The sequence below is a fragment of the Amia ocellicauda genome, chromosome 3 (genome assembly GCF_036373705.1).
Source record: "Amia ocellicauda isolate fAmiCal2 chromosome 3, fAmiCal2.hap1, whole genome shotgun sequence".
NCBI classification, from domain to species: Eukaryota; Metazoa; Chordata; class Actinopteri; order Amiiformes; family Amiidae; genus Amia; species Amia ocellicauda.
In genome coordinates, this window is record NC_089852.1 from 31,221 (window position 1) to 54,651 (window position 23,431).

Consider the following 23,431-nt stretch of genomic DNA (forward strand, 5'->3'; position numbering starts at 1 on the left):
CTGACCTGTTTGGGCTCTGGTGTTGCCAAACATCCTGACAGCCTTACTCAGCATTTCCCCTTAAACTGCATCTGACCCTCAGGAGAACAGGCAGCACTATCAAACAGCTGATAATGTGAAACCATTTTCCGTCCCAAGCCATAAAACAGGAAAGTCCCTTGTTGCTAAGCTATTTAGCATATATATTTAGAGAGAGCATCAGATGAGTGATTCATGTAAAAAACACACACAATAGAACAATATATTCCTCACATTATTTATTAAGAATCACACTGGGACTGAAGGAAACTGTGAAGCTTGACAGTGCATTGAAACATCTTAACAGGTAGCCAATTGAACAGTGACACCTTGTGGCTCTGAATCTCTGGGTGTAACAATGTGATCAATGACTCAACTTGACTGTAATGTCTTTTAAAGCCAGCCACACAGGCACTAGAGCCCAAAGCTCCCAAGGGATCCCCTCCAAACTAACATTACCTTCTGAGTCAGTCAAGCAACAAGCCAAGCTCCTATTATTTTCCCATCAAACTGAACTGATCTCCTCTCAGCCGTGTGCCTCAGGGCAGAGAATGTAATCAGAGAGAAGTGTATGCTTTGTGTGTATGTGCTCTTCTATCATGGACATAGTTGTGGTAGGGAAGCATTAAAACTACTTCAGTGAGTCTGACAAACACTCCAGCAGACTGTAGGTCTTGCCCCTGCTGGGGGGTCAGGGAGCAAAAGCTAGTAAATTGAAGAGATCCCAGGGTGCGCTGCTCAGGGTCTGGTTTAAGTTAGAAAACAAGGCTTTCTCTGTGCTTCAAGACCAATAATATTACTTTTGGCAGCAACGGTTCGCCCTATTTTGGAAGGGATCCCAAAGAAGAAAAAATAAAACATAAAAATAAAATGTCCCATCAGGAAAGGCCAGCAAGAGAAAAATAAAAGTTAAAAAACAAGGGTTGTATAATGATGGTGGGATTGCTTTTCTGACTGTCATGTACACTGCGCCCATTCACACAATCTGATAAGATCATCGCCCTGAGACGTGATGCTCATATTGACCTGGACACTTTTATGTAGTGGGGTAGATTTATTTTGTTTTTAAATGTGTCACAAACATGGGCTTTAATTTGTATTAAGTTGAAACTCCACAGGAATTCTCCATTCTTAAGGTCACATGAATTATACAGAAATCATTCCAGTATAACTATTCTGTCTGTGGGCTTGAGAACAGCTCTCCTACAACACAATCTGGAAAAAACATTCTGTGCAAATATCGGTCACAAATACAAAAAGATTAAATGTTTATACCTTGATGTGACAGAAGTACATTGTCTCTGTGCATGTGTGTTGTGTGTGGATTGTCATATAAAACAAATAAAGGTTTTTTTTAGGATACGGAAAGCATTCATTGTACGTACTTCATATTTATAACATCACATTAATACACACACACACTAAATTGCCCGAGAGCACTGGCAGGTCAGAGGCAATGTGCGATTATTTCAAGGTTTACTAGGTATCAAGGGAAACCAGCAGAGCTTTTACACTCATGTCCTGCCCCCGTGGTGCGTGGCTTTGATGAAAAGAATTTCAGGATGGACTGGTACTCGTATTTTGCAATTGCTCAAAGGCTTAACAGTCATCAGTCAATACAGCTATTGCCACACAGCTGTCCCCCTGGACAAACATTATCACATGTACAAACCAGTTAGCAGAACTTCTATCCACAGCACCCTGACCCGTGTCTCGTGGTTTAGACTGGAACAACATATTTATTTTGTTTCAGTACTTCAGACAAACCTCTATAGAAGTAGCTGGTAGAAGTAGTGATTGAAGTAATGAGAGTTTGGGTTTAAACCGCTTGGCTGACCTTGAGGCATCAGAACCCCCCACTAGGTGGGCAGAGCCCGGGGGGCGGAGGGATGGTGTTCGGAGACATGCAGGCATGAAGCATGATGGTTTGTGAACGTGAGGGCATATCTCACTGGCTCTGCTTGGGGCAGTGATGTGGCATTGGGGGGGTTCTTCTCCTCCCGAACATTCGTTTTAAACTCTATTTTGTATTTTGGTTGTTTTTGTTTTATAAGCATGCCATGACCGCCAGTGAGTTCTGCTTCTTGGCAAACGAAGCTGCAAAGGTAACAGCGCTTTGAAAAAGAAAAGAAAATAATGTAAGGAGGAAACGGTTAAAATCTCTGAGCTCAGTCCTGTGTATGAACCGAAACCTACGTTTGCAGTGGCACCTCAACGCCCTGCGGGACGAAGAGCCTAGAGGAACAGGGGCGGAAAAGCGTCACACCCAGACTGCAGCAGGAAGGCCGAGGGAGGGCCTGCAAGCCATTGATAAATAGTGGACGGTGGTTAATGTGTGTGTTAACACTGCTGGTACAATAGGGTGTGTGTCTGTGCAAGGAAGACAGGACAGAGCAGGCCTGATGCACTGCAGGTACAACAGTTGGCACATTTTTATATTAGCACACATTGTGCGAGAGATTTCACATTTGTTAAGAGGGTTTGATAGATATTTATGTTTCATCAGTAGAATTAAGAGAAAATGTCTATAGCAAATAAAAAAGGATCAATGTTATTCAATGAGTATTATTTGCAGCCAGTCTGTGTATTAGTCATTTACACATACATTATCACAATCATCCACACACAGACATGAACAGCAATTTCAAACATTTTAAAGTTCCAGTTTTATCCACAAAAATATTGCTTACAATTAAAACAAATACATATAAAGATTCAATCAATTTCCAGAACTAAGTTAAAGTTCCTTGTGTTTCCAACATCAAGAATCAAGACACTGCAAGTTTAAAAGTGAAGCTATGATTGCACTGTTTTCCCAGGTTGTTTTTGCTGTGTTTCCATTATTTACTTTTTGCATTGCTGCATTATATCCCTCACAATATAAAGTAGGGAGTGTAATCAGACACTAGTGAGAGTGGATGAATAGAAAATAAATCAGTAAAAGACAATTCAGAAAGTGTGAAGAAGGCTCGTACAGCACAGTGCTTCTACACGTACTCGAAAGAAATGCAGACATAGGAAGAACAAAAACAAAACCCATTTCAGAGATCTGGATTAGGTCTGAGACAATAGTGGAACAGAATGAGGAGAGAACAGATTCAAATCCTCCAGAGATATTTGGCTTCAAAGTTTCACAATTGCACCAGCCCAGGGGAGTGTGGTTTACTGGCACAGCTGGACTGCTTCGCAGAGTTTCTTTTATAGGCACATTTGAGATCAATGTCTCGTATCTGAAATGGAAACGATACCACTAGTATTGTTGTAGAAATGCTGGTGGACTGGAGAGCTCATTGTGGGGATCGCTTCCCTGGTCAGGCTGCCCCTCAGCTCTCTCCCTCTATGATGCGGACACACAGAAAAAAGGGGGATCTGTAAACAGGTTATCTGGGAAACTGCTTTGTTTTCTAACTCACTTTTCTCTCTAAATGCTTGGCAACTGCATACAGCCACAAGCTGTCTGTGCACCCTTCCCCAAGAAGGCACCATATCAGGAAGAAGTACTACAAATTAAAACACAAATCCCTCTTCACTTCTTCTCCTCCATCTGTAGAGCACTACCAGGACTGACGGGTAGCGAACATCTGCCATGTTTGGCCGAGGAGCGGTCCTTGCTGGGTAAGGGATCCTGTTTTTCTGCAGGGGTGGCCGTGGGCCCCTGCTCTAGAATAGCAGCCACAAGAGGCCGAGCGAAGGCAGAAGGCTGGTCACAGTGGTCCTCAGGCCCGGGGAGTGGCCCCAGCGCTGCCCGGTCTCAGTCTGGGTGCAGGAGTCCTCCTTGTACCCAGTGTAGCAGTGACAGCAGAACTGCCGCTGGAACGTGTCCCGGTCGCCCGCGCTCAGCTGACCATGCACCTTCAGGCTGCCTCCCTTCTGCAGGATGGTGAAGCTGGCAGGGTTCAGGTGGAGGTACGCGTCCTCGTTGGGGTTTTTCCGCATGCAGCGGCCATTAGAGCTGCACCTCTCCCTGCTGCACCACTCTGCCGCTGTGGACACGTTCAGCAGGTACCGGCCAAGCGCCCCCTGCAGGTAGTCTTTCAATTTTGTGCAGCTAGCCTATAGTTCCGCCAAAAAAACAACAACAATCAGAAGAGATGCCCATCTTTCAGAAGTATCCCAAACAGCACCTCAACCATAAGAGACTGCAAAGGGGAAACCTATTCTCACATCAGCTGGATCTATTCTGCTTCGTCGACTGTATATATTCAAATTCAGGGCTTTGTGCAGGTGAAGAAGAAACAGCTTACTGCTGATAGTTACTGTCATACAGTTTACTGTGGCCTAATTGTGAGTACAAATTAAGGAGGCGACACTTACGTTGCTGCTGGCATAGGTGGAGTCTCCCCAGAAGATAATGCCAGCGGCTCCCAAAGACACACTCTCCCCAATTGTGGAGACCAGATCAAACTGTGGGAACAAACAACATTATTTTCAGGTGACTGAAAACATTCTCTAGAGGCACCATATTCACCCCTAGCCCTGGGGTTCTAGAGGGGCAGGGAAAATAATTACCCCTTTTAAATGCCTTGTTAAAACTCTTGAAAGGCTGAATATAAATCCTCACACCAAAAAGAGTTTAAAATTCAGGAGTCAGATGTATAACTATAGGACTACGCTATTAGTGGAAGGGAGAACTGCTTGAGACCTGGGGACACACGCAAGGGATTTGTTTCTCTCTTCCCAACAGGGGCTTATCTGGAAAGGCTGCGTTTCTCCAGAACTAAAAAGATTGTGAAACTAAAATCCCAGGCGTCCAGGCACTGTGAGGGATGACCTGATGAGTCTCTCTCTCCTTGGATGCACAAAGACAAACAGGGTGAGGGGCTATAAAAGACTGCTGCAGTAAAAAGTCCACAGTCACTCCAAACCCGAGCGCTTCATTTACACAGACGCACTGCTTCCAGTGTAATGATCAACCTAAACACCAAGGGTCTGTCTGGCAAATAACAGATGTGTTTCATGGGTGAAATACACATTTAAAAAAAGAATAATAATAAACTAAACACCCAAAGGCCATTAAAAAGACAACGTTGCTCATTGTGGAAAAGTTTTTTGTCAAACTATGCAAATTAAACAGACAGCTGCCGATATTTTATGCTGCATTGGGCCCTTTAGTTTTCAATTAGTTCCGCCCGCTGAAAAAGCCTCGGTTCCAATAAAAATACATACTAGCATTTTAGAAACAGACTCGTATTACACTCAGAACGAGTGCCTCGCCACATGGGCCGCCCTGTCGTTCTTCCAGTTAAAGTTCCCTCAGCAAGCTAGGAGACTGAGGGAAGTGCGACTTTGCCCAGTAAGGACTGAGACCCATCAGCTTTCACTTTGAAAGCACGGGTTTCTCAGGAAGTGGACTGTGGTCAAGTAGAAAGACAACACGTTAAAGCTTTGGATGTTATTGTAAGGCTGTCGATCGGTAATTACACTCTCACTGTAAGTGTCGCACTATCTTTGGCTGTGTGGCTTACAAATTGTCTATTGTTTCTGCAATATATAGCAATTAGTAGGCCTGCGCTCAGAGCCTGTCCGGGCAAATCAGGTCCATTTACTGACGTTTGCTCTTCTCTTCCCTCCTGGCCTCTTGTTCATCTCTGCCAGGATAAGTATTTAATAAAACCAGCTCCTGAAATTTGAACTCTTTCGCTGAACCCCAGCTTTACAAACATTAGCGAGAGCCTCCAGATTGAAGCTGAGTTTGTGTTCAGAGAGCTGCTCTTCAATCAAAGGCTGCTGGATGCTCTTACTGAGACGTGTCTGATGCCACAAAGTGCTGCTCCACGGACAGCAGGTCAGTGCGACCAATCACTTCACAGACGAATCCCGATTCTCACAGAACAGCCTCCACATCCGAAGACCAGCTGCCTGGTCTTCGTCTCCACATGCAATGGCATTCAGCTAAGACAGGGGTGAGCAACCTAAATTAATATCAACAATGTATTAAGGGACTAACACATTGATACAAAATAAGCAGTTGTCATAAATATACTACTTTATTCTTTTTTTTTTTTTTTTTTATTCTAGAGGGTGGGAGTTGCCCACCACGGAGCTAAAACAACAACAATAGTAATCGTCCCGCAAAAATACACCTTTCTGTAGAAGTTTTCGTTAAAAAAAAAAAAAAAATCTGAAAGGATGTCTTATTTTAAAATATACAATCGGCAAAGTCTTAACGAAGGAAACGATTAAGCTGATGGCGGTGACAACACTCGTTAATCTTTCCCAAATCCAGAGTCCTAAAATTATCATGGCATCGATTTCATACATCTTCACAGACAAGGTGGACAGGTTCGCACAAAGGCCTCGCTGCTGAGGCTCGAAGACCAACGTGCTGCTAACGTCCTGTGCAGGAGGCGGGCGGCCCTTGCGCTTGGCCCGTCATGGACACAGACAACAGGAGCCCTGCTCTACGTGGAACCGCAGCAGCAGATGTTGATGCAAAGTTAACCCCCAAATCTCTAAGTGGCTTTGGTTTTAAGACCTGTGATTTCTGCAATCCCCCGCCTGACACCCAGCACGACGTGACCTCAGTCACGCCCAGTAAAGCTCACCTCCGTCAGCAGGGTCATCTCATTAGTGTAGGTGGGCCGCGCGTAAACAAAGACGGGGCGTGCTGGTCCATCCCCGACTGAGGCCAGCCGCATGGCTTCCTTCACGCGGTTGCGAACGAACTGGCGGCCGAAGCCGGAGGACCGGAGCACGGTGCCCATGTAGATGGAGGGGTACAGGGCGGTGCTCTCTTCCCACAGCCAGGCCAGCTGGTCGTTGCGGCTGACCTCCACATCGGGACAGCGGCCCGTGTAGTTTTCCAGGGAGTTCTTGTAGTCGTGGTTGTAGCAGTCGGGGAACAGGTAGAAGCCCCACAGCTGGTTGGGCCGCAGGTGTTTGGCCTCCTTCAGCGTACACAGCATGAAATTCTTGGCTGACAGCTCGAACTCCTGCTGCGCCACCCTGTTCACCGCCTCCTTGGTGTACCTGGGGTTCTTACTGGAGACGAGGACACGCGACACGTTGCGGTAAACGTCCTTGCTGTCCCAGTTGCGTATCCACAGCGGGCGCCACTCTTCCCAGTCGATGACAGCCAGCCCCTTGGCGTCACGGTCCCGAATGTACTTGTTCACCCCGTTGGGTATCTTCTGCAGGTGATCTTGGAGGCTACTGAGCTGGGGGAGCCCCCCGTTGACGGCGGTCTGATCTTTCTCATAGTACGGGTACAGCCCCAGCCTGTCTTTGTAGAAGATGGTGAGATTCTGCCCCACAAAGCCCTCGTTGGGGGAAGCGGTGATCTCAAACTGCTCCAGGTTGAAGATGACCTTGTGGCGCGGCCGGCAGTCCTCTGTTGGGGCGTTCCAGGCTAAGAGCAGGGGTTTGTTGGACAGAAGGGGACGTCTGGCTGACTTCATCTGACCAGTCCAGCAGGACTGCGACCTCATAAGGGGGACCAGACAGAAGACCCAGACTGGCAGGAAGCAAATGATACAAGACATGATGGCAGCAGGAGAGTGGATTTCACAGGCGCTTGGGTGTCTGCTGATAAAAAACAAAGATAAAATCATCAGTAAACACTCAAAGGGACCATTTCCCCAACTTCCCTCCTGTGCTGCAACAAGTCTTAAAGGGCTGGAGACTGGACATGAATGAGCCTCGGAGACAGACCGACCAGAGCAGGACGAGGGATATTCTGGGAGAAGCGTGTCTGCAGATTAGAAACTTCAGAAGAATTATTAGCTGCTATTATCATCACTGTTTATAACAGAAATACAATTCTTCAAAATGCAATTCAGCCAAAAAAAGCTCAATATTTACATTCATCCAACCCTAGAAATGAAAATTGCACACGATTACACTGGTGTATTTGTTCATAACATTTACAGTGTTTTTGTGGCGGCTATACAATATTTTGCAAAGACCTCACATCTGTCATTTCAGTTTGAGAAATATTAACATAATTTAGTTTAACAAAAACACTGGTAGAATTACAAGATACATTGCACAATAATTTAGTTTAAGCCTTTTATGACAGTTTAGTTAAAATGTTGGTTAAACTGGTTATAGAACTGAAGAAAGGAAACTGCGAATAGTAAAGTCTTAAGACAGGATACTAATTTCATTTCATATTTATAATACTAAAGTATAAAGACACATCTTAAAAAAACACGTCCCAAACATTAACACAAGCAGCTCTATCAGTTAGTTAGTGAACTGAGACTGAGCGGCGTCCCGATGTGAAACACTGAACCCACGGGCGTGTTAAACGGGTGTCAGTCGCGCACAGTTCACACACACACGGCATTAATCCGGATCCGGGCTGCCGATGTACCGAGCATGCTGTGGTGAAGAGTCCAGCGCACGGACTGCGGTCACACCGGAGCTGCCGGTCCAACCAGGGACTCCTGGCCGCAAACTTTCTCTGAGTGGAAACTTCACACGGGCTCTCGACATGGAGCCCAAGCGCTGCTGCTCATTTACAGGCGGGAACCGAGCCGGCGCGGTACCTGTCCGCTGAAATCCCCTCGGTAAAGGTGCAGCTGACGGCCGAGCGCTTTCATCGCGCCCGGGAAACTGGACCTGGAACCGCAGTCATCCCGGCTCGGCTCTGACACAACAGCCACACACGACCAGCCCGGGTTTTTTTAATATGGAAACTCGTGCTGCTGGGTTCGCTGGGACTTTCTTTCTCCATCCTATTGTTCCGCCGCCGCGACCCGCCTCCTCCCGCAGCCCCGCGTCTCTGCCGAGCTTCCCCCGGGCTGGAGCGGCGCTGCCGGCGCGGCGCAGTCACACAGGGCCGCGGGGGGGACAAGGAGCATCGACCGGATATATCGCAACAGATACACTTTCAAACTGCGTCTTTGTTCACTTTGTATCAGGATATACACGCACACGCCGAATTCAATTGATTGTCTTCTAAATAACTGACTCTTTATCAGGTCTACTCACTGCTGGCGGTCCAGTCCTCCCCACGCTTACAGAAATAGTCTGTTCCGCTGACGAGGAGAGCAGCGCAGGCGCGCCGGAGGAGGAGGGTCGCTGAGCCGAGGAGCGGCGGCCGTGTCCCGTTACACTGTGCGGGGCTTCACTCAGCCCGCCGCCATGAGCGCTCTGGGCTGGGCTTTGTGCTCAAACTGCGGGAGTGTTACAACAAGTTACACTGGGTCCAGCCGCCTCATACACGACGTGACACTAAAATAGTTAGTAAATAACTGGTTTAGTTTTGTTGTGCTTAGTTCTAATTTGCGTGTAAAGAGGAGAAATGCTTCTGTCAACATTCATGTGCCATGTTACAAAATACCCAAAAGAAAACGAACATTGTTTCCAATAGACAGTCAATGCGGAAATCTCAAGCCGGTGTCTGATCAGTGGTCCACACTGACCCCGGTGTCTGGACAGTGGTCCACACTGAACCCAGTGAAAGATTCAGCTAACTAAACAGTCTATGATTAAATAATCACAGTCAATGGGAATATATAAAATATTGCAATATGGCCTGTATATATTATATTATATTTTAGTCACACATGCAACAATGAAACTACGCCGGAATAGACTCGTTTGTTGTATCTGAATGGGGGTTGTGTTGTTGCTCTTATTCCCAAGGTGCAGGGCTACACTGCCGAAGTTTCACAGCACTGCAACTCGACGTCTTTGTCAGAACCAGGCAAGCTCGGCGCACCTTTAACTCATAGGACCCGGGATGTTATGTCTTCAGTGCTTGTATTTCATACAGACGCTCCTCGCCGAACCCGAGGGACACCGCAGGGCAGCCCCTCGCATCTCTGCCTGCTGACCCTTCCGCTCAATCGCCTCTTAACCGAGAATGCCATCAGTCGGTACACATGGGTACAGGGTTCAGAGTCGACATCGTGTGCTGCGATTTGCTTTCTGTGCTTTTGTACCCGTTTGCTGTAAAACATGTTTTTAAAGTTCATGGTTTAATTCAAGTTGCCTTATTTGGAGAAAGTGTGGTGCTGTAGGTCCGGGTCCGGCTCAGCGGGTCCAGTCAGGCCGGAGTCTCTGAAGCCCAACAGCGCCGCCGTGGCGCACACCGCAGCCCGCGTCGGCTGGGTAACGCTGACGGAGGAGTTGGCTCTGTGTCTCGCCTGTTTCTGTTTCTGAAGGTCTTTATGTCTCTATCTGTGCACACAGCTGGCCATGGTCAGCGCAGGAATTTGTGAAGAAGAAAAAAGTGCAGAGCCTCAAGGTGAATTGGCTTCCCAATCACCAAAGCCAATTTGACCTGCGCAGAAAGCCTGACTTTAAAGCAGATGAATTAAAAAGCATTATCACCGTTATCACAGCCTGGCTGTGGGTTACACAAAGGGTTAATTCATTCATTCATAATTATTCATTTATTAATTACTTAAACCACTATCTCTCACACACAGTTCTAGAATAAAATTAAATACATTATTATTATTATTATTTGTATTTCTTGGCAGACGCCCTTATCCAGGGCGACTTACAGCATAAGTGCAAAAATACAGTTCAATAAAGGCATCAATCATTACAAATTAAATTTACATAAAACATAGCAATTCAAAATAGAATACATATTACAACTTCCAATTTACACAGGCAGGTACAGTAAGTAAGTGCCTTATATTGGTCAGCACCTTTGAGAACCAACAAGCACTGCAGTGCACAACATTTTTTGTTTTTGTTAAAGAATATATATAATACCTAGAATTATAGAATTATGGCAGCACTGTGGAGTAGTAGTTAGGGCTCTGGACTCATGTGTGGAAGGTTGTGGGTTCAAATCCCAGGGAGCAAGATATTTCACTTAGATTGCTCTAGTACAATGCCTAGCTGTATAAATGGGTACAAATGTAAGTCGTCCTGGATAAGAGTGTCAGCTAAATGACAAAAAATAATAGAAGATGACCACATAAAATGTGAATTCATAACCTTTGCAGGTGTGATGTTGAAAAGAGAAGCTGTGGAGGCCTTCATCCAGCAGTGGATGATATGGGCTGATGGTGATATATATGCCTGTATGTGTTCATTGCCTTTAATTTTAAGAATTCAGAAGAAAAATGACTGAACATTTTTGTTATCTCTTAAATTCAGTATTTTCACTTTCTTAAGAATTGCAGTTTTTAGTTCATTGAAAAACTCAGAGGTACTCTTATATGATTATGAAATATATATTTACTTTTAATTTATGAAATCCAGGGAGAGAAATTATGGTCAATGTGCATTAGCACCTTAAAAACACCCAAATTACTAGGAGTAAGACAGTAATTTATCTTCACAAAATCAACACTTACCTGGTAGCTAAGCTTTCTGGAGTCCCTGTCCTTTACAGTCCACTTTACAGTAAGCAAATCCCATGAATACAGACCACCACAAGGCACGGGGTAGCACAATGAGCACAAGCAGCTTACTAATGAAATACCTCTACAGTGAGATGTGACTTCACTACCACCTCTGTCTGCCCCCAACCCCCCATCACTGCCTGTCTCTGCCCTCCAGTGACTCCCTTCCTTCTGCCTCTGTGCTGCTTCCTGCCATTATAGGAGCAAAGGAAGTCAATAAAATAGGGAGCTTCTGATCTCTCCTGGTCCGAGTGGCAGAAAGAGCCACTGAAAGCTCACAGGAGAACAATGGACATTTCCCTGGCTGGGTCTCTCCCTGCTGCTGCCTGGTTCTGACAGATGCATGTAGATGACATTATGCAATTACAAGGGGCAATTTATGCTTCTTCTCCGGGAAGCATAAATATAATCAACTATTTATTTAGCTTTGCTTACTTTTCTAGGTGCACCTACTTCCTCATTCCCCCTTTCCTCTTTCTCCAGCATCCACCGCAGCAGTATAAAGCACCAGCACAGGAAAGTGACATCCTTAAATCACTGATGCATGCAGTGAAGTCAGTGTTCCATGTCCTGAGCAGAGGTATGGTAGTCTAAAATAAGTAAGTACTCTATATGTGACTATATTTCCACTCTGGAAGAGGAACTGTATGGGGTTAAGTGAAATATGATGCCCAGAATTATTTGTGTACTGAGAGATTATTTCAGAAATACAGCTGGTTGTGTGGCTTGTGTGGTGAACAGCTTCATTGTCCCGTTGATTGAGGCAGTACTCCAAAATTAATGTAATCGTGCATATCCAAATGGCATCTTTTTGACTCCTAAGACTATGCAAATTTTAATAATGTGTTCAGACTATGATAAGCATGAACTGGAGCTGTTTAGCTAGGGATGCACAGCTCCCATCAGTGTCCACAATCAACACAATCAACAGAGGGATGGAGGGAAGCACATTCAAATGACTGTTTCTGCCATTTCATTTGTTGTCATCGTGCACAATTCACAGAAATAATATCCAGCATTCAGTGCAGTTTGAAACACTCCAAACGACAAAAACATACCTTAGACTCAGTGCGACTCTGCAGCCTGAGTGAAGAAAAAAAAAAAGCTGAAAGGGGATAAAATTAGCAAGTCATTTAGGAAAAAAGAAAATCGAATCGCTATAAAGAAGCTGAATGGTCTCCTGCGAAGGGAGACGGGGGGGCAGAAAGTCTGACTTCAAAGGAGACACAAAAAAAAGCATTTCAAAGAGCTCTGGTCTGGCCACGCTCCAGTGGCTGTTGACCTTCAGCTGGTTCACCCTCCCTCCTGTTAACGGGAGTCCAGGAATCTGTTATTTAAATGTCACTGCCTGCTGAAGCAAACAAAAATGACATACATTTAAGGAGCATTTTCCATCATTAACCCCTGCAGCTCTGGGCGTGCTGGTGCTCATCCCTATAGTTTTGAGCTAGACTGGAAGTGCTCACTTCACGGGAATTTTACATTCTGAAGTAAACCGAGCGGGAAAACTGAGCCTCTCGACACACCCTGAACACACACTTCCCTCTCCGTACGGGAACGTGTGTCATAGGGATCTGCAGTTCAGAGATGGGAATGCAGCCAAAACTTGTATTACTGTGCATTTACAAGACAAACTAGTATACGTTTCTGTATGCAGTTATACCATTTGTTCTTGTGTTCTAAAAGGTAATAGATACACCAGTTATTTAAGGAATCCAGCTGGAGAGTTTTAACAATGAGCTGCTAATAACGCAGGAAAAAAGCTCACACCGATCAGGTAGAAAAGTTCTCCCCTCGGCCTGCACAGTCTTGCAGAAAAGCTTATTTTAGCAAACAAAGTCAGTGTACATTTGGCCTACAATCTCATAAAAGAATCGAAGCTTTATTTCAAACTCCCGTAAAAAGTCAAGCATACAAATAAATAGGCCTATAAAGGAAGGATTCTGATGATTCTGATTTTTCCTTTTCATTTTTGTAACACACAGGTTTGTTCAAGGCAAACAATGGGACACAAGGACTGGGACTAGTGCGGCTTCCTGTGGGCCAGTGATAACATCGCAGAGGGTCGACAGCGTCAGGACTTTCTCCACATCATCGCGCACACAAATATCCTCCCAAGTCACAGTTTCCATTGTGGAGGGGGATGTCCGGAGTGGCAGTGGCGGGTGGGATGGCCAAGGGGAAACGGAAGAGCATCAGAAGAAAGTCACAGTTTAGAGCAACTCAGGAGAAAAGGCTCATCATGGCATGCTCTACCCTGCCCAGGCGGCTCTTCAGGGCACGCTCTACCTGCCCAGGTGGCTCATGATGGCACGCTCTACCTGCCCAGGTGCCTCATGATGGCACGCTCTACTCTGCCCAGGCAGCTCCTCACCTGCCCAAGAGCTGGACTGTTTGTATGTGATTTTCTTTCCTCCTTCTCTTCTTTCCCACTTCTACTGCTTTCAACAGGGGAATCCCAGACCAGGGGGTTCTTCAGCTTCAATAGGCTACCCGTGGCGTGTGCTTGACTTCCACCACCCCGAATGCAGACTGAAGCATGTTCTTCAGGGCCTGATATTCACACGTGTTATCTAGCTGATACAAGAAGGATAACGGCTGAGGAGCCACAAACGGTTGACTTGAGGAACTTTATTTTAAAACAAAAATAGGACAAATAAACAAATATTCTCATAACTTAAAAAAATCATCCATAAATAATGAACAAACTGATTTTGTATTTTATTTATCTACTCACATAGTTTCACCCCACCTCCAAGATATGCAATATGTACTTAGTGCTGCACACAGTATATAATTTAATATATACACACTGGAAAATAAGCAGACATGTCCTTGGATTGGGGTGGTGCCTGAAGGAACTGAACACCACAGCTATGTATTTACACAGTACATTAAAACACAGCCTCCCCTTTTGTTACAAACTAGCATTTTCTTTACATTTGTGTTTTGCCAAAACTATAAAGTGACAGGCGATCTCCCGGAGGACAGAGCCGCGTCGTCTCCTTCCCCTCCCTGCACCAAAACAGTACGGGTTTAGAAGTCTTTGAAAAGCCAATCGCTGGATCTTAAGATGATGGACCTCTAACTGTAGATTCTGTTAGAGCACTGTACTACTACTATTGACAATGAGGATTAATAGACCTGTCTAAGTCCTAGAACATGCCAGAACCAGCAGTTACACATGCCAGCAGTAAACATGCAAGTGCCCTTAATGATCACATGATTTGTTTTCACAGCGGTCATTGGAATTACCTGCCAATTAAGCTGCTGTCTGTAGTGGGAGGATAGTGAATTACATAAGTGCCAAAGCACATCTCTCCAGGATACACCAGTAACGTGAAAGCAGAGTATGAGGACCACCATGCTGCCACGTAGACTGGCATTATATGGCAGTCACCAAAGCTCAAATCACACCAAGAATCAAAATGGCCAACCTCACTTTCCTACACTGGCCAAGAACCCAGTCGAGGTCCGTCTTACACGAATTTCACAGTGAATAAAGAGACACAGACTTTGATAGAGCATAAAGATCAAGCTTGGGCTGGTTGGGCTCAGTTAGTAAGCACACCACTCTTGCCATAAAGAAATAGTAAGTGAAGTCACAGCATCAGAAGTAACTGCATCTCGTATGCAAAGAATTTAAAAGTGTTCACACAGGTCCCTTCACAGATCAGCTGGGGTTCGCATTCGAGTTGTGTGCATTTGGAGTTTCTGCCCACCTTGGGGCAATTCATTGTCCACCAAGTCCAAGTGAGAATAAAGGTCTGACCCCCGCCGCAAGCACTCTGCTAGTAAAGAGACCCGAGTGAACCCTCTCTGCAACGCATCCCAAGTTGCAGTCCTGGAAAGGGCTACAGCAGCGGCTCGGGCAGAGGGCACTGCCGCACTCGCACCACAAACATCAAGAAAGGGGCATTTTCACTTTAAAACAGTTCACCAAGTTGAAGACCTTGAGCTTTGGGTCAGCAAGGAAGTTTAATACATTGATCTTTTGCAAGCAGTTTATTTGTTTGGGAGGGGAAAAAAGGGTGGAAAGTGTTTTGATCTCCTGGATCAAGTGGAGGCCTCAGCCCCAATGATGCAATACAGGTCAAGGACACAAGGTCAAGCCCAGCCTTGATGGCTGGCTAACCCTTTCAAGAGCGTAACGACTGGGTGTCGATGCAGAACTCTCATTTATAATTTACTCCCCCAAAGATGAAAATAAAGCATTTCGGTCAAACCAGCAGACCTGGAAAAGATCTGGAAAAGATTTCAAAATTGCATATTTCACATAATTGTTATACTTTGTAATGTAGTTGTATTTGGAAACAAATGAAAACAAAAATGAAACAAGACATGCACACTGGAAGAAATGAGCACAATTTGAACTCCACAACCCACACCCATCCATCATGTTGCTTTTTGATCATTGCTGCTCTAATTATTATCCATTAATCTTCGCCTGCAGTGTATTTTAGGCTGTATTTTGCAAACTACTAAACATCATGTGTTTGACAGTCCCAGTTTTCAGTGCAGAGGGAAGATATTGGCAAATGTACAAGTTAGTAACAAGCCATGCTTCAAGAGTTCATCTCACACCCCACTCATCAATCCACCCTTATTTATAAAAAAGGAATGAGCTGTTGTGAAGTGATACCCACACTTAGAAACATGAGTAAGACTTTATGCTTTTTTATTTAGTTTTTAATCCGCATATTGTAGCTGGCAGACCTCCAGTAGGGGCTTTGGTTTAGTCTCTCAGGGGGGCTAGTGCGATCTGTGGAGTCTCTAACTTCACTTCAAGAAAACTAAACAATCAAAGCCAAGTGGAGCAACCACGTTCTGATTTCCTTTGGTGAACGTGGTGGTTTCTTTAAGCACAGGCTGAGGGGCAAGTGCTTCGGAATTGTGTATATGATTTTTATACATCAATACTAGACTTCATCCTTGCCTCCGATTAATCACTTGTTCCACAAAGGCAAGTTCAACTCATCCTTATCATGGGCAGTCCCTCCATTCAGGGTGCAGAGGAAACAAAGGCCCGGGAAGGACATCCCTGGCAGGTCTGGGGCACCCGTTTACAGACTAGCTTTAAAACAACAGGGGGCTTCATAAAAGGGAGAAGAGAAGTGTTCAAAGGGAATTGTCCTGAGGGTGGTCATATGAAAGGGCACACAACACCCCTCACCAGTACTGTCGCCCCTTACAGGGGTCACAGGTAAGCCCATGCGGTAGTTGGACCTGTATGTGGTTTATAAGGTCACATCTGCACCAGCTGCTCCCCCCACCCAGGCCCTCCACCACACAGCCTCCTTCAGCTGTTAACATGGATCTCGCACAGAAAGCGTCTCAGACAGAAACTTGCATAAAAGGGCATCTCCCGCACATTTGACATTCATTTCATTAAACACAGGGGACGTGGTGGGGGGGGGCATGTGTGATGTCCTGGTGCATGCATCTTACTAGAGAACCACAAATCAATTCTGGATTGAGAACATTTGGGATTACTCAACCACCAGCCTTGCGTAACAGACATCTCTGGTATCTAGCAGCAGGTGTGAGTGTGGACGGTCACCCAGGAGGCTACAACACCCATGTTGGCCTCAGGCAGTTTCTTCACATTACAAGTGTGCTAACAGATCATATAAAGCTTGTGACACAAAATGAACTGAGCCACAACAGAGCTGAAGCCACACACTGCCTCGCCTGGTCTTTTTCAAGCAAGATAACTGATCAAGGTAGAGTCACCCAAGGAGTTATTCTAGTACCAAAACTGCAGTCGAACTACACAAGACTTAGGTTAATAGATATTTGAGTGACTGTAAGTGGATGATGGGAAGATTTTGACACCACTACAAATTTAGTGTTTTACCAGCATCAACAAATGCCAGATCAGAGATTTTAAATAAAGACAAGATGCAAAACTGGCCGAGACTTCCCCCGACTGTGTGTGAGGCTCGTGCAGGGAACGGCAGAAGATAATCAAGGACCCTGCTGAACATCCTCCAAGCACATTCTCTGGTGCGTTCATTTCCACTTGGCTGTTGGAAACATTAAAAAAGGAAAATACCTGCTAGGCTTCCTCAGTGTCAGTTTGTGAAGTAGATAAGCTCGACCTTGCATCCTCTGGGAGCCCTGCTGCAGTCTGATCTGCGCTTCTAAACAATGGGCTGCGGTGCAGAGAGGAAAGACAGGAGTTGACAGCACGGCCAAGGTTGGCAAGGCCCGGCCCGGAGAGCTCCACTAGAAGGGGTTCTGGCTTTGAAAACCGCAGTCCAAGAGCTCGTCAAGCCCTCTCTCAGGAACATGGCTATCCTGCCACCTTGTGACATGAAGGAGCGCTACACCTCTCACACCTGCCTCTGGCAGATGGCATAACCTGGTCAGTGGTTCTCAACTCTGGCGGAACACTGACCCTGCTGAGCTCTCACTTAATTGAGCCGCTTATTTCAATAATTTGATTACATTTGAATCTTTAAATTGTGTAACTGATAAGTTGGTTCCTTGACAAGAATTTCCTTAAACGATTGTATACTTAACTTTAAACCTACCGTTAAAAATAATAAAAAGGCTGTGATGTAGGAAATGACTTCAATTAAGGGTTCAATTAAGTAATTGAGAGATCAATTGGCACAAACCCCAGCAGGGTCAGTGTCCCGCCAGGACCAGGACTGAGCACCTCTGAGCCAGATGAGCATCGTGTGCTGTCTGGCCTCCCGATTGCTTGCAAAGTTCCCTCCCGCGTGCTGCCGGCTTAAGTGCCATGTTAGTACCAGTGAGAATCAGTTAGTACCTTAGACGGGGCATTGAAAGAAACTGGTGCACATTTAATAACAGGCCAAACGAACCTGGTTTGGGGGCTTGTCTTGAGTGGTGCAACTGAATTGTTTTTTTATTGGTTGGTTATTTTTAAACTAATCATTAACAAATTTCACCAGCTGTTGAACCTCCTCTCCCGGCATCAGGAATCATTCCCACCTAAATAAACACAGCCATCGTCCAGCATCACTGACTGGCAGGTACTGCATTGGTTAAAATGCCAAAGTTTCCACAAGCGCGGTCCTCATCTACTCATGCTTTCAGCATCACTTCCTTTCCTACTGCTCCAACCACGGGTGTCAATTGATCAGTTTGAAGCAGAAAAACACAGATTCTCCCTCTCTGGCTCCTCACTAACGCAACGACGTTCTTAGAAAAGTATGCAACCCTACTTGCAGATTTAAATCATTTCTCCCCCCCACACACACTTTGTTTTTCTTTCATGATGTCACAAAGATACGTACTGACCTTAAGAACCAGGAGTCAAAACGAAACAAAAAAAATGAACGGACAGTTTTTGCCGATTTTTACATTCCAGGGACGCTAGACTAGATTAGTGAACGGAGCAAGATCGTGTCTTAAAAACCCACTAACATGAGCACATGGGGTTGTATGTTTCACAGATTGCGAGGAACCGGGTTGCTATTGCACGGTGTTTTTTCTCACGCTTTCCCCATCAGTGCCCCCCCGTCACCACCTCCTTCTTCTCACAGCACACACACCAGACCTCACATGAGCTGGGCAGGGCAGGCGACCCATCCACGCGGCGGCACTGTCCGCTCTCCGAGACACCATGGCGAGAATGAAGTTCAAGAGGGGCTGCAAAGGGAGAAGGGGGGGACGGAGTCGCAGGGCGCTGGCTGTGTTTCCTCCAGACGTCGTGGCCTCACACCTCACACAGGACGACGGGGAAGTCGACGTGGATTCGCGGGTGATCCAGCTTCACTATTCCCTGTGCAGAGAGACACCCACACGGGGATTAACTACAACACACACGTCTCAACTCTCAAATCCATCTGAAGACTACAATAAAAAATGCAAACACAAACATCTCTAACACGTGCATCACTGCTCCAGCAAACCCGACTCGAGCCCTGCCCAGTCGATACGAGCGGCGCCGGTCGGAGAGACAACCAGGCAACGCAGCGTGACTGGCAGACACGCGGTTCACCTCCACCGCGGCCCGATCCTGCCGTGTAGCGGCCGTTCCTGGAACAGTATAACCGGAGCCAAACCCTAATCCTAACCGTGGCCATTTCCGTACTGCTGTTCCAGGAATAACAGCCACGCAGCGGAACGAGGTCAGGAGCTGCCGTGCTCCCAGGCAGCCGCACCTCTTGAGGGCGCTCAGACACTCACCTGAGGTATTAGATTCTTCTGAATCCTCTTCAGCTTCGCCCTCTTGCGTCCATTCTTCGTCACGATCGTCTCCTCGTAGAACTCATGGGCCAAGTCCCCGTCCTCATCATAGTACAGGGAGCTGCGGGGGAGAGTAAGGGCTGTGAGCCGGAAGGAGGGATCAGGCCGACTCCTGGGAGGAAGAGTAGGCCATGCGCAACTTTGGGACAAAACTAAATCTGAGCTAGGAGCCTTTCAGATCACTCTGATCCACATATGAAACTGCATTGAGCCTATTGCAGCCGGGGAGTGGGGATCACATTGGAAAATACCAAAAACACACGGTACTTAAAGTAAATAATAAGGATAAAGTATTTCACCCTTTCCATTTGCCCAGTCAGAAAATAAAGGTGATAAAATTAACCCTCATGATCTGAAATAAAGAAAAGTATATACTGGCGTGTTAATTTGAAATATCAAAATATATTATAATCAAACATTATGTTCTAACATAGGTTTAATTTATGGCCTATGGGGGGGTAGTAGTGTAGTAGTATAGTAGTAGTGTAGTAGTGGAAAGAGCAAAGCAGTCAAACTGCACCTCGTTCTTGTGGAAAGGAGCTGATTGCTAAGAAAGAAGCGTCTTCAGAGCCAGGGGTTCAAACCAAGAGACGGAGCCAAGAACCTCATTTGTAAACGATGTTTGAAAGTTGTGGCAGCAAAAACTATTTGATGGCATCGAGATATATACCATATATTGCCTGAGTCAGAATAATGCAGTATATTGACAAATTACTGACATGCTTTGTGGCCTATTGCCCAGCGTTAACGTCTTAAATGTCCAAGTCGGACCTTGATTAAAACAGTCCATGTCTAGGAACTCAGCACGCACTTTTAAGATGGCAACTACCTTACAAATGTGAATAACCATCACAAGTTTGAATTAAAAGCACCCAGTTATATTTCAATAAGTATTGACTTGCACCCATATTTTACCTGCTCTTTTCCTCACCACTTTTCTGGGCAACAGACAGATCAGCTGTATTGTTGCACTTATAGGCATACGGTGTTAATGTTGTTAATTGCATGTGTGTGTGTATTCATCTAGAGCCTTAGACTAGATCTTTCAGTCGTTCATTTAAAAACAACTGATATTGCTTACCTACACCTGTATTAGAGGATTTTCCAAGGTGCATTAATGTCATATAACCTATCAGCAGGCTCGTACAAGGTGAGCACCGCCGCTGGGAAACCCGATTACAACACGACACGGTTCAGATCTGTCCCACCGGCTCCGGGTGCTGATCTGTATCTACCTCCTCCGTGTGAACACGAACGGCGTGGCGCTCCTGGAGCCTCGCAGCCGGGCCAGGGACTGGTCATGTCCGACACTGGGCGGATCCGCACCGGGGCCCGACCCGGCGAACGGCCAGAAGCCTCGGGATTTGGAGCCGCTGCCTCCCATTTCAGTGCCGGGACATTATCTTGTGGACGAAGGAAGTCGGGGTGATGGTGCTGGTCCAGATAATCACTCGCTTACTGTATCAGACCAGCAGTGCAACTGGGAAAGGAAACAACAATGACTCGTGTTAACGTGGGGTCACGGCAGATTCGCCCCTTTAGCCGCACGGCACAGCCAACACCAGCGGGACCGCTAACCCGGTCCAGCGGGTTCACAGTGAGCGCCGCGCCGGTGTGCCGAGGGCAGCAGACACCGTCTTCAACTCCAACGCAGCTCAGCACCAGAACCGAGCAACGCGACACCAGACGCCCAGTGAAGCGCCCGGACCGGCCGCCGCCTGTGCACAGCCGAGCTGCACGGCCGGCCGCCCCGCCGTCTCCCAGCGCGGGTCCGTCTGGATCTCCGCGGTTCGACCCGCTGCGGCGCCATGACGGGCTCTGCTCACAGCCCTTCTGTCTCCGGCCACGGCGAGGGATACCGCTGGCAGCAGACCGGGAGCGGCTGCAGGGATTACCCGCCGCACCGCCCTGCCAGAGACGCCTCCATTCCCACACACGGACGGCCCGCGAAGCCCCGAGTCTCGGAGGAAGGCCTGTGCTGGAGGGGGATGAGCGGGTCAAACATCACCAACCTTCTCGGCGAGAAGCGCCGCTCGCTCCGGGCTGCCGGTCGGACAGATGCGGAAACGGCGCGCCGTGGCCGTGCTCGAGCTGCGGGGTCCCTCGCCAGCCCCTCACATCGTCCCGCCCGACGCCGCGCTTACCGAACCCGCACAGAGACCCACAGAGACCCGCACAGAACCGCCGAGCCGCTGTCCTCTCCCGCACAGCAGCGCCACACGCACTGAGCTCACGTCCGGCGCTCCCCCGTCACATGACCGGGGACTACAGTCTGCGCAGGTCACGCCTCACTTAATTAATTAATTCACTGAAGTAATCCTAATTGGTGTTTGCTATTATTATTATTAGAATTATTATATATTCTTAATTACATACGCCATATCCAAGTCGACCCCCAATGATTGTTCTACGTACAAACATTATATCATTATTTAAAATATAAATGTACAGCATAATATTAAGGTGCACATTATCCTCTCCTGCGTATGGACTTCACTAATACGCTGTGCGTAAACACGTACGCACTGTACGTGAATAAGCGAACATGTCTAATTGACCTAAACATAAACATTGCGTAGCAGACTTCGAACAAGCCACTGTACGTAAACTGCGTAGTGACCCCAGCACTTACAGTACGTACCTGCCTAATTCACCCAGAACGCTAAATCGATTCTGTATCGACGTGGGCTGTTCATCCGTGACGCATTCGTTCATTGGACCCGGGGTGACCAATCAGAGCGCAGTACCGGCTGTAATGCTCCACTGCTAGGACCGGAGTGACCAATCACAGTACAGTACCGGCTGTGACGCTCCCCTCCTTGGACCGTGGTGACCAATCAGAGCGTAGTACCGCGAATTGCAGTGAAATGTATATTGGGAATGTAAACTAGAATGTACAGTATCTGAAGACACTTGGTCTGTGATGTAGTAGCCTTTGCATGTCATTTGATATGTAGTATTTTAAACGATATTGTAGGTTATCAGTAATAGTTGGTAATCACAGTAACAGCAGAATTGGGTTAGAATATGCGTAGTGCGCAACACACCTGGTCGTGTCTCTCGGTGTTTGCGCTCGTATGGCGCTTGGTCGTGTGTGGACATTTTCAAGTACCTCACTGTGTCCGTCTTTCCTTATTGAGATTTTAATAGGAGTTGTGATATAGAAGTGTTTTAATGATTCTTCGGGCTTTTTCCAGTGTACGATCATAAAATCATCACCATCATAACCCAAACGCTCAGACAGGGAACGGACCTGAGTGGAATAATAGTAATAATAGTCTCGGCTTTAAAACAAACGAAAAAAGTTTTGCAAATGCTTAGTTTAAAGCCAGTTATTTTTATATTTGTAACAGTATATACATGTTTAATTGTTTTTGATTTAAATAAATGAAATGGCAACCTTTTAACCATGCAGTTTGTAATGAGTGTCTCTGCACCAGAAGCTGGGCGAGTGTCCGGGCGCTCATGCATTATACAGTAGCAACAGCTGTCTTCTTCCAGTCGTGTGCAGTGAAGCCTGAAGGAGGTCCAGAAACGAAGCAAAAAAACAATGACACATTGAACAATCCCCCGCTCCCTTATATAGTGTGTGTTAATGCTTACTGAGGGCTTAACTTACAGTACTGAACAGGGGAGCGATCTGGAAAATGGTGTCAGTGTAGCCACCGCAGAACAGCAGCTACTCTGGTGTATACATTTGCATCACGTTAGAAGTACCAGCAGCAGTTTAGAAGTCCGAGTGCTGCCAGGTCTGCAGACTTCCATTCCATCTCGGCTTTTAAAATCTTTATTGGAAGTCACTATACTTCAAGCTCATACCAATGTTTTCCAGGCCTTTAGAGACGAGGAGTGGTAGGATTCTCTCCAGCGCAGGAACG

At 46.4% G+C, this 23,431-nt stretch overlaps 2 protein-coding genes across 6 annotated transcripts; both read right to left on the reverse strand.

The window, feature by feature from the left end:
- Positions 1-242: 242 nt before the first annotated feature.
- Positions 243-11,434, reverse strand: LOC136729518 (hyaluronidase-2). 4 transcript variants are annotated; one of them, XM_066697518.1, is made up of 4 exons: positions 11,283-11,434; positions 6,564-7,542; positions 4,333-4,422; positions 243-4,071 (listed from the first exon to the last, which is right to left on the reverse strand). In XM_066697518.1, exons 2-4 carry the CDS (start codon positions 7,497-7,499, stop codon positions 3,679-3,681), a joined length of 1,419 nt encoding a protein of 472 aa, XP_066553615.1. In that variant the 5' UTR covers positions 7,500-7,542; positions 11,283-11,434; the 3' UTR covers positions 243-3,678. The 4 variants fall into 4 exon arrangements, with proteins under 4 accessions (XP_066553615.1, XP_066553616.1, XP_066553613.1 ...); XM_066697519.1 differs by lacking the exon at positions 11,283-11,434 and adding an exon at positions 8,508-8,855 and having other exon boundaries at positions 6,564-7,539; XM_066697516.1 differs by lacking the exon at positions 11,283-11,434 and adding an exon at positions 8,508-8,855.
- A 2,507-nt stretch (positions 11,435-13,941) lies between these two features.
- On the reverse strand, positions 13,942-21,898 carry LOC136729564 (tumor suppressor candidate 2). Of its 2 annotated transcripts, none has more exons than XM_066697521.1 (4): positions 21,698-21,898; positions 20,789-21,033; positions 19,494-19,614; positions 13,942-19,086 (listed from the first exon to the last, which is right to left on the reverse strand). In XM_066697521.1, the coding sequence occupies exons 2-4, from the start codon at positions 20,935-20,937 to the stop codon at positions 19,021-19,023; spliced, it is 336 nt and encodes a 111-aa protein (XP_066553618.1). In that variant the 5' UTR covers positions 20,938-21,033; positions 21,698-21,898; the 3' UTR covers positions 13,942-19,020. The 2 variants fall into 2 exon arrangements, with proteins under 2 accessions (XP_066553618.1, XP_066553617.1); XM_066697520.1 differs by having other exon boundaries at positions 21,566-21,896.
- Between the last annotated feature and the right edge of the window lie 1,533 nt (positions 21,899-23,431).

What these genes read in the sequence shown, in the direction of transcription:
- LOC136729518 (XM_066697515.1), bottom strand. Translation starts at nt 8,454, where the DNA reads ATGTCGAGAGCCCGTGTGAAGTTTCCACTCAGAGAAAGTTTGCGGCCA. An exon ending in TCTTCACCACAGCATGCTCG is followed by an intron (nt 7,543 to 8,332) that starts GTACATCGGCAG and finishes GTTTTTTATCAG; the next exon opens with CAGACACCCAAGCGCCTGTG. An exon ending in AGATGACCCTGCTGACGGAG is followed by an intron (nt 4,423 to 6,563) that starts GTGAGCTTTACT and finishes TTGTTCCCACAG; the next exon opens with TTTGATCTGGTCTCCACAAT.
- LOC136729564 (XM_066697521.1), bottom strand. Translation starts at nt 20,937, where the DNA reads ATGGGAGGCAGCGGCTCCAAATCCCGAGGCTTCTGGCCGTTCGCCGGG. An exon ending in TTCGTGTTCACACGGAGGAG is followed by an intron (nt 19,615 to 20,788) that starts GTAGATACAGAT and finishes TCTCCCCCGCAG; the next exon opens with CTCCCTGTACTATGATGAGG. An exon ending in AGAAGAATCTAATACCTCAG is followed by an intron (nt 19,087 to 19,493) that starts GTGAGTGTCTGA and finishes CTCTCTGCACAG; the next exon opens with GGAATAGTGAAGCTGGATCA.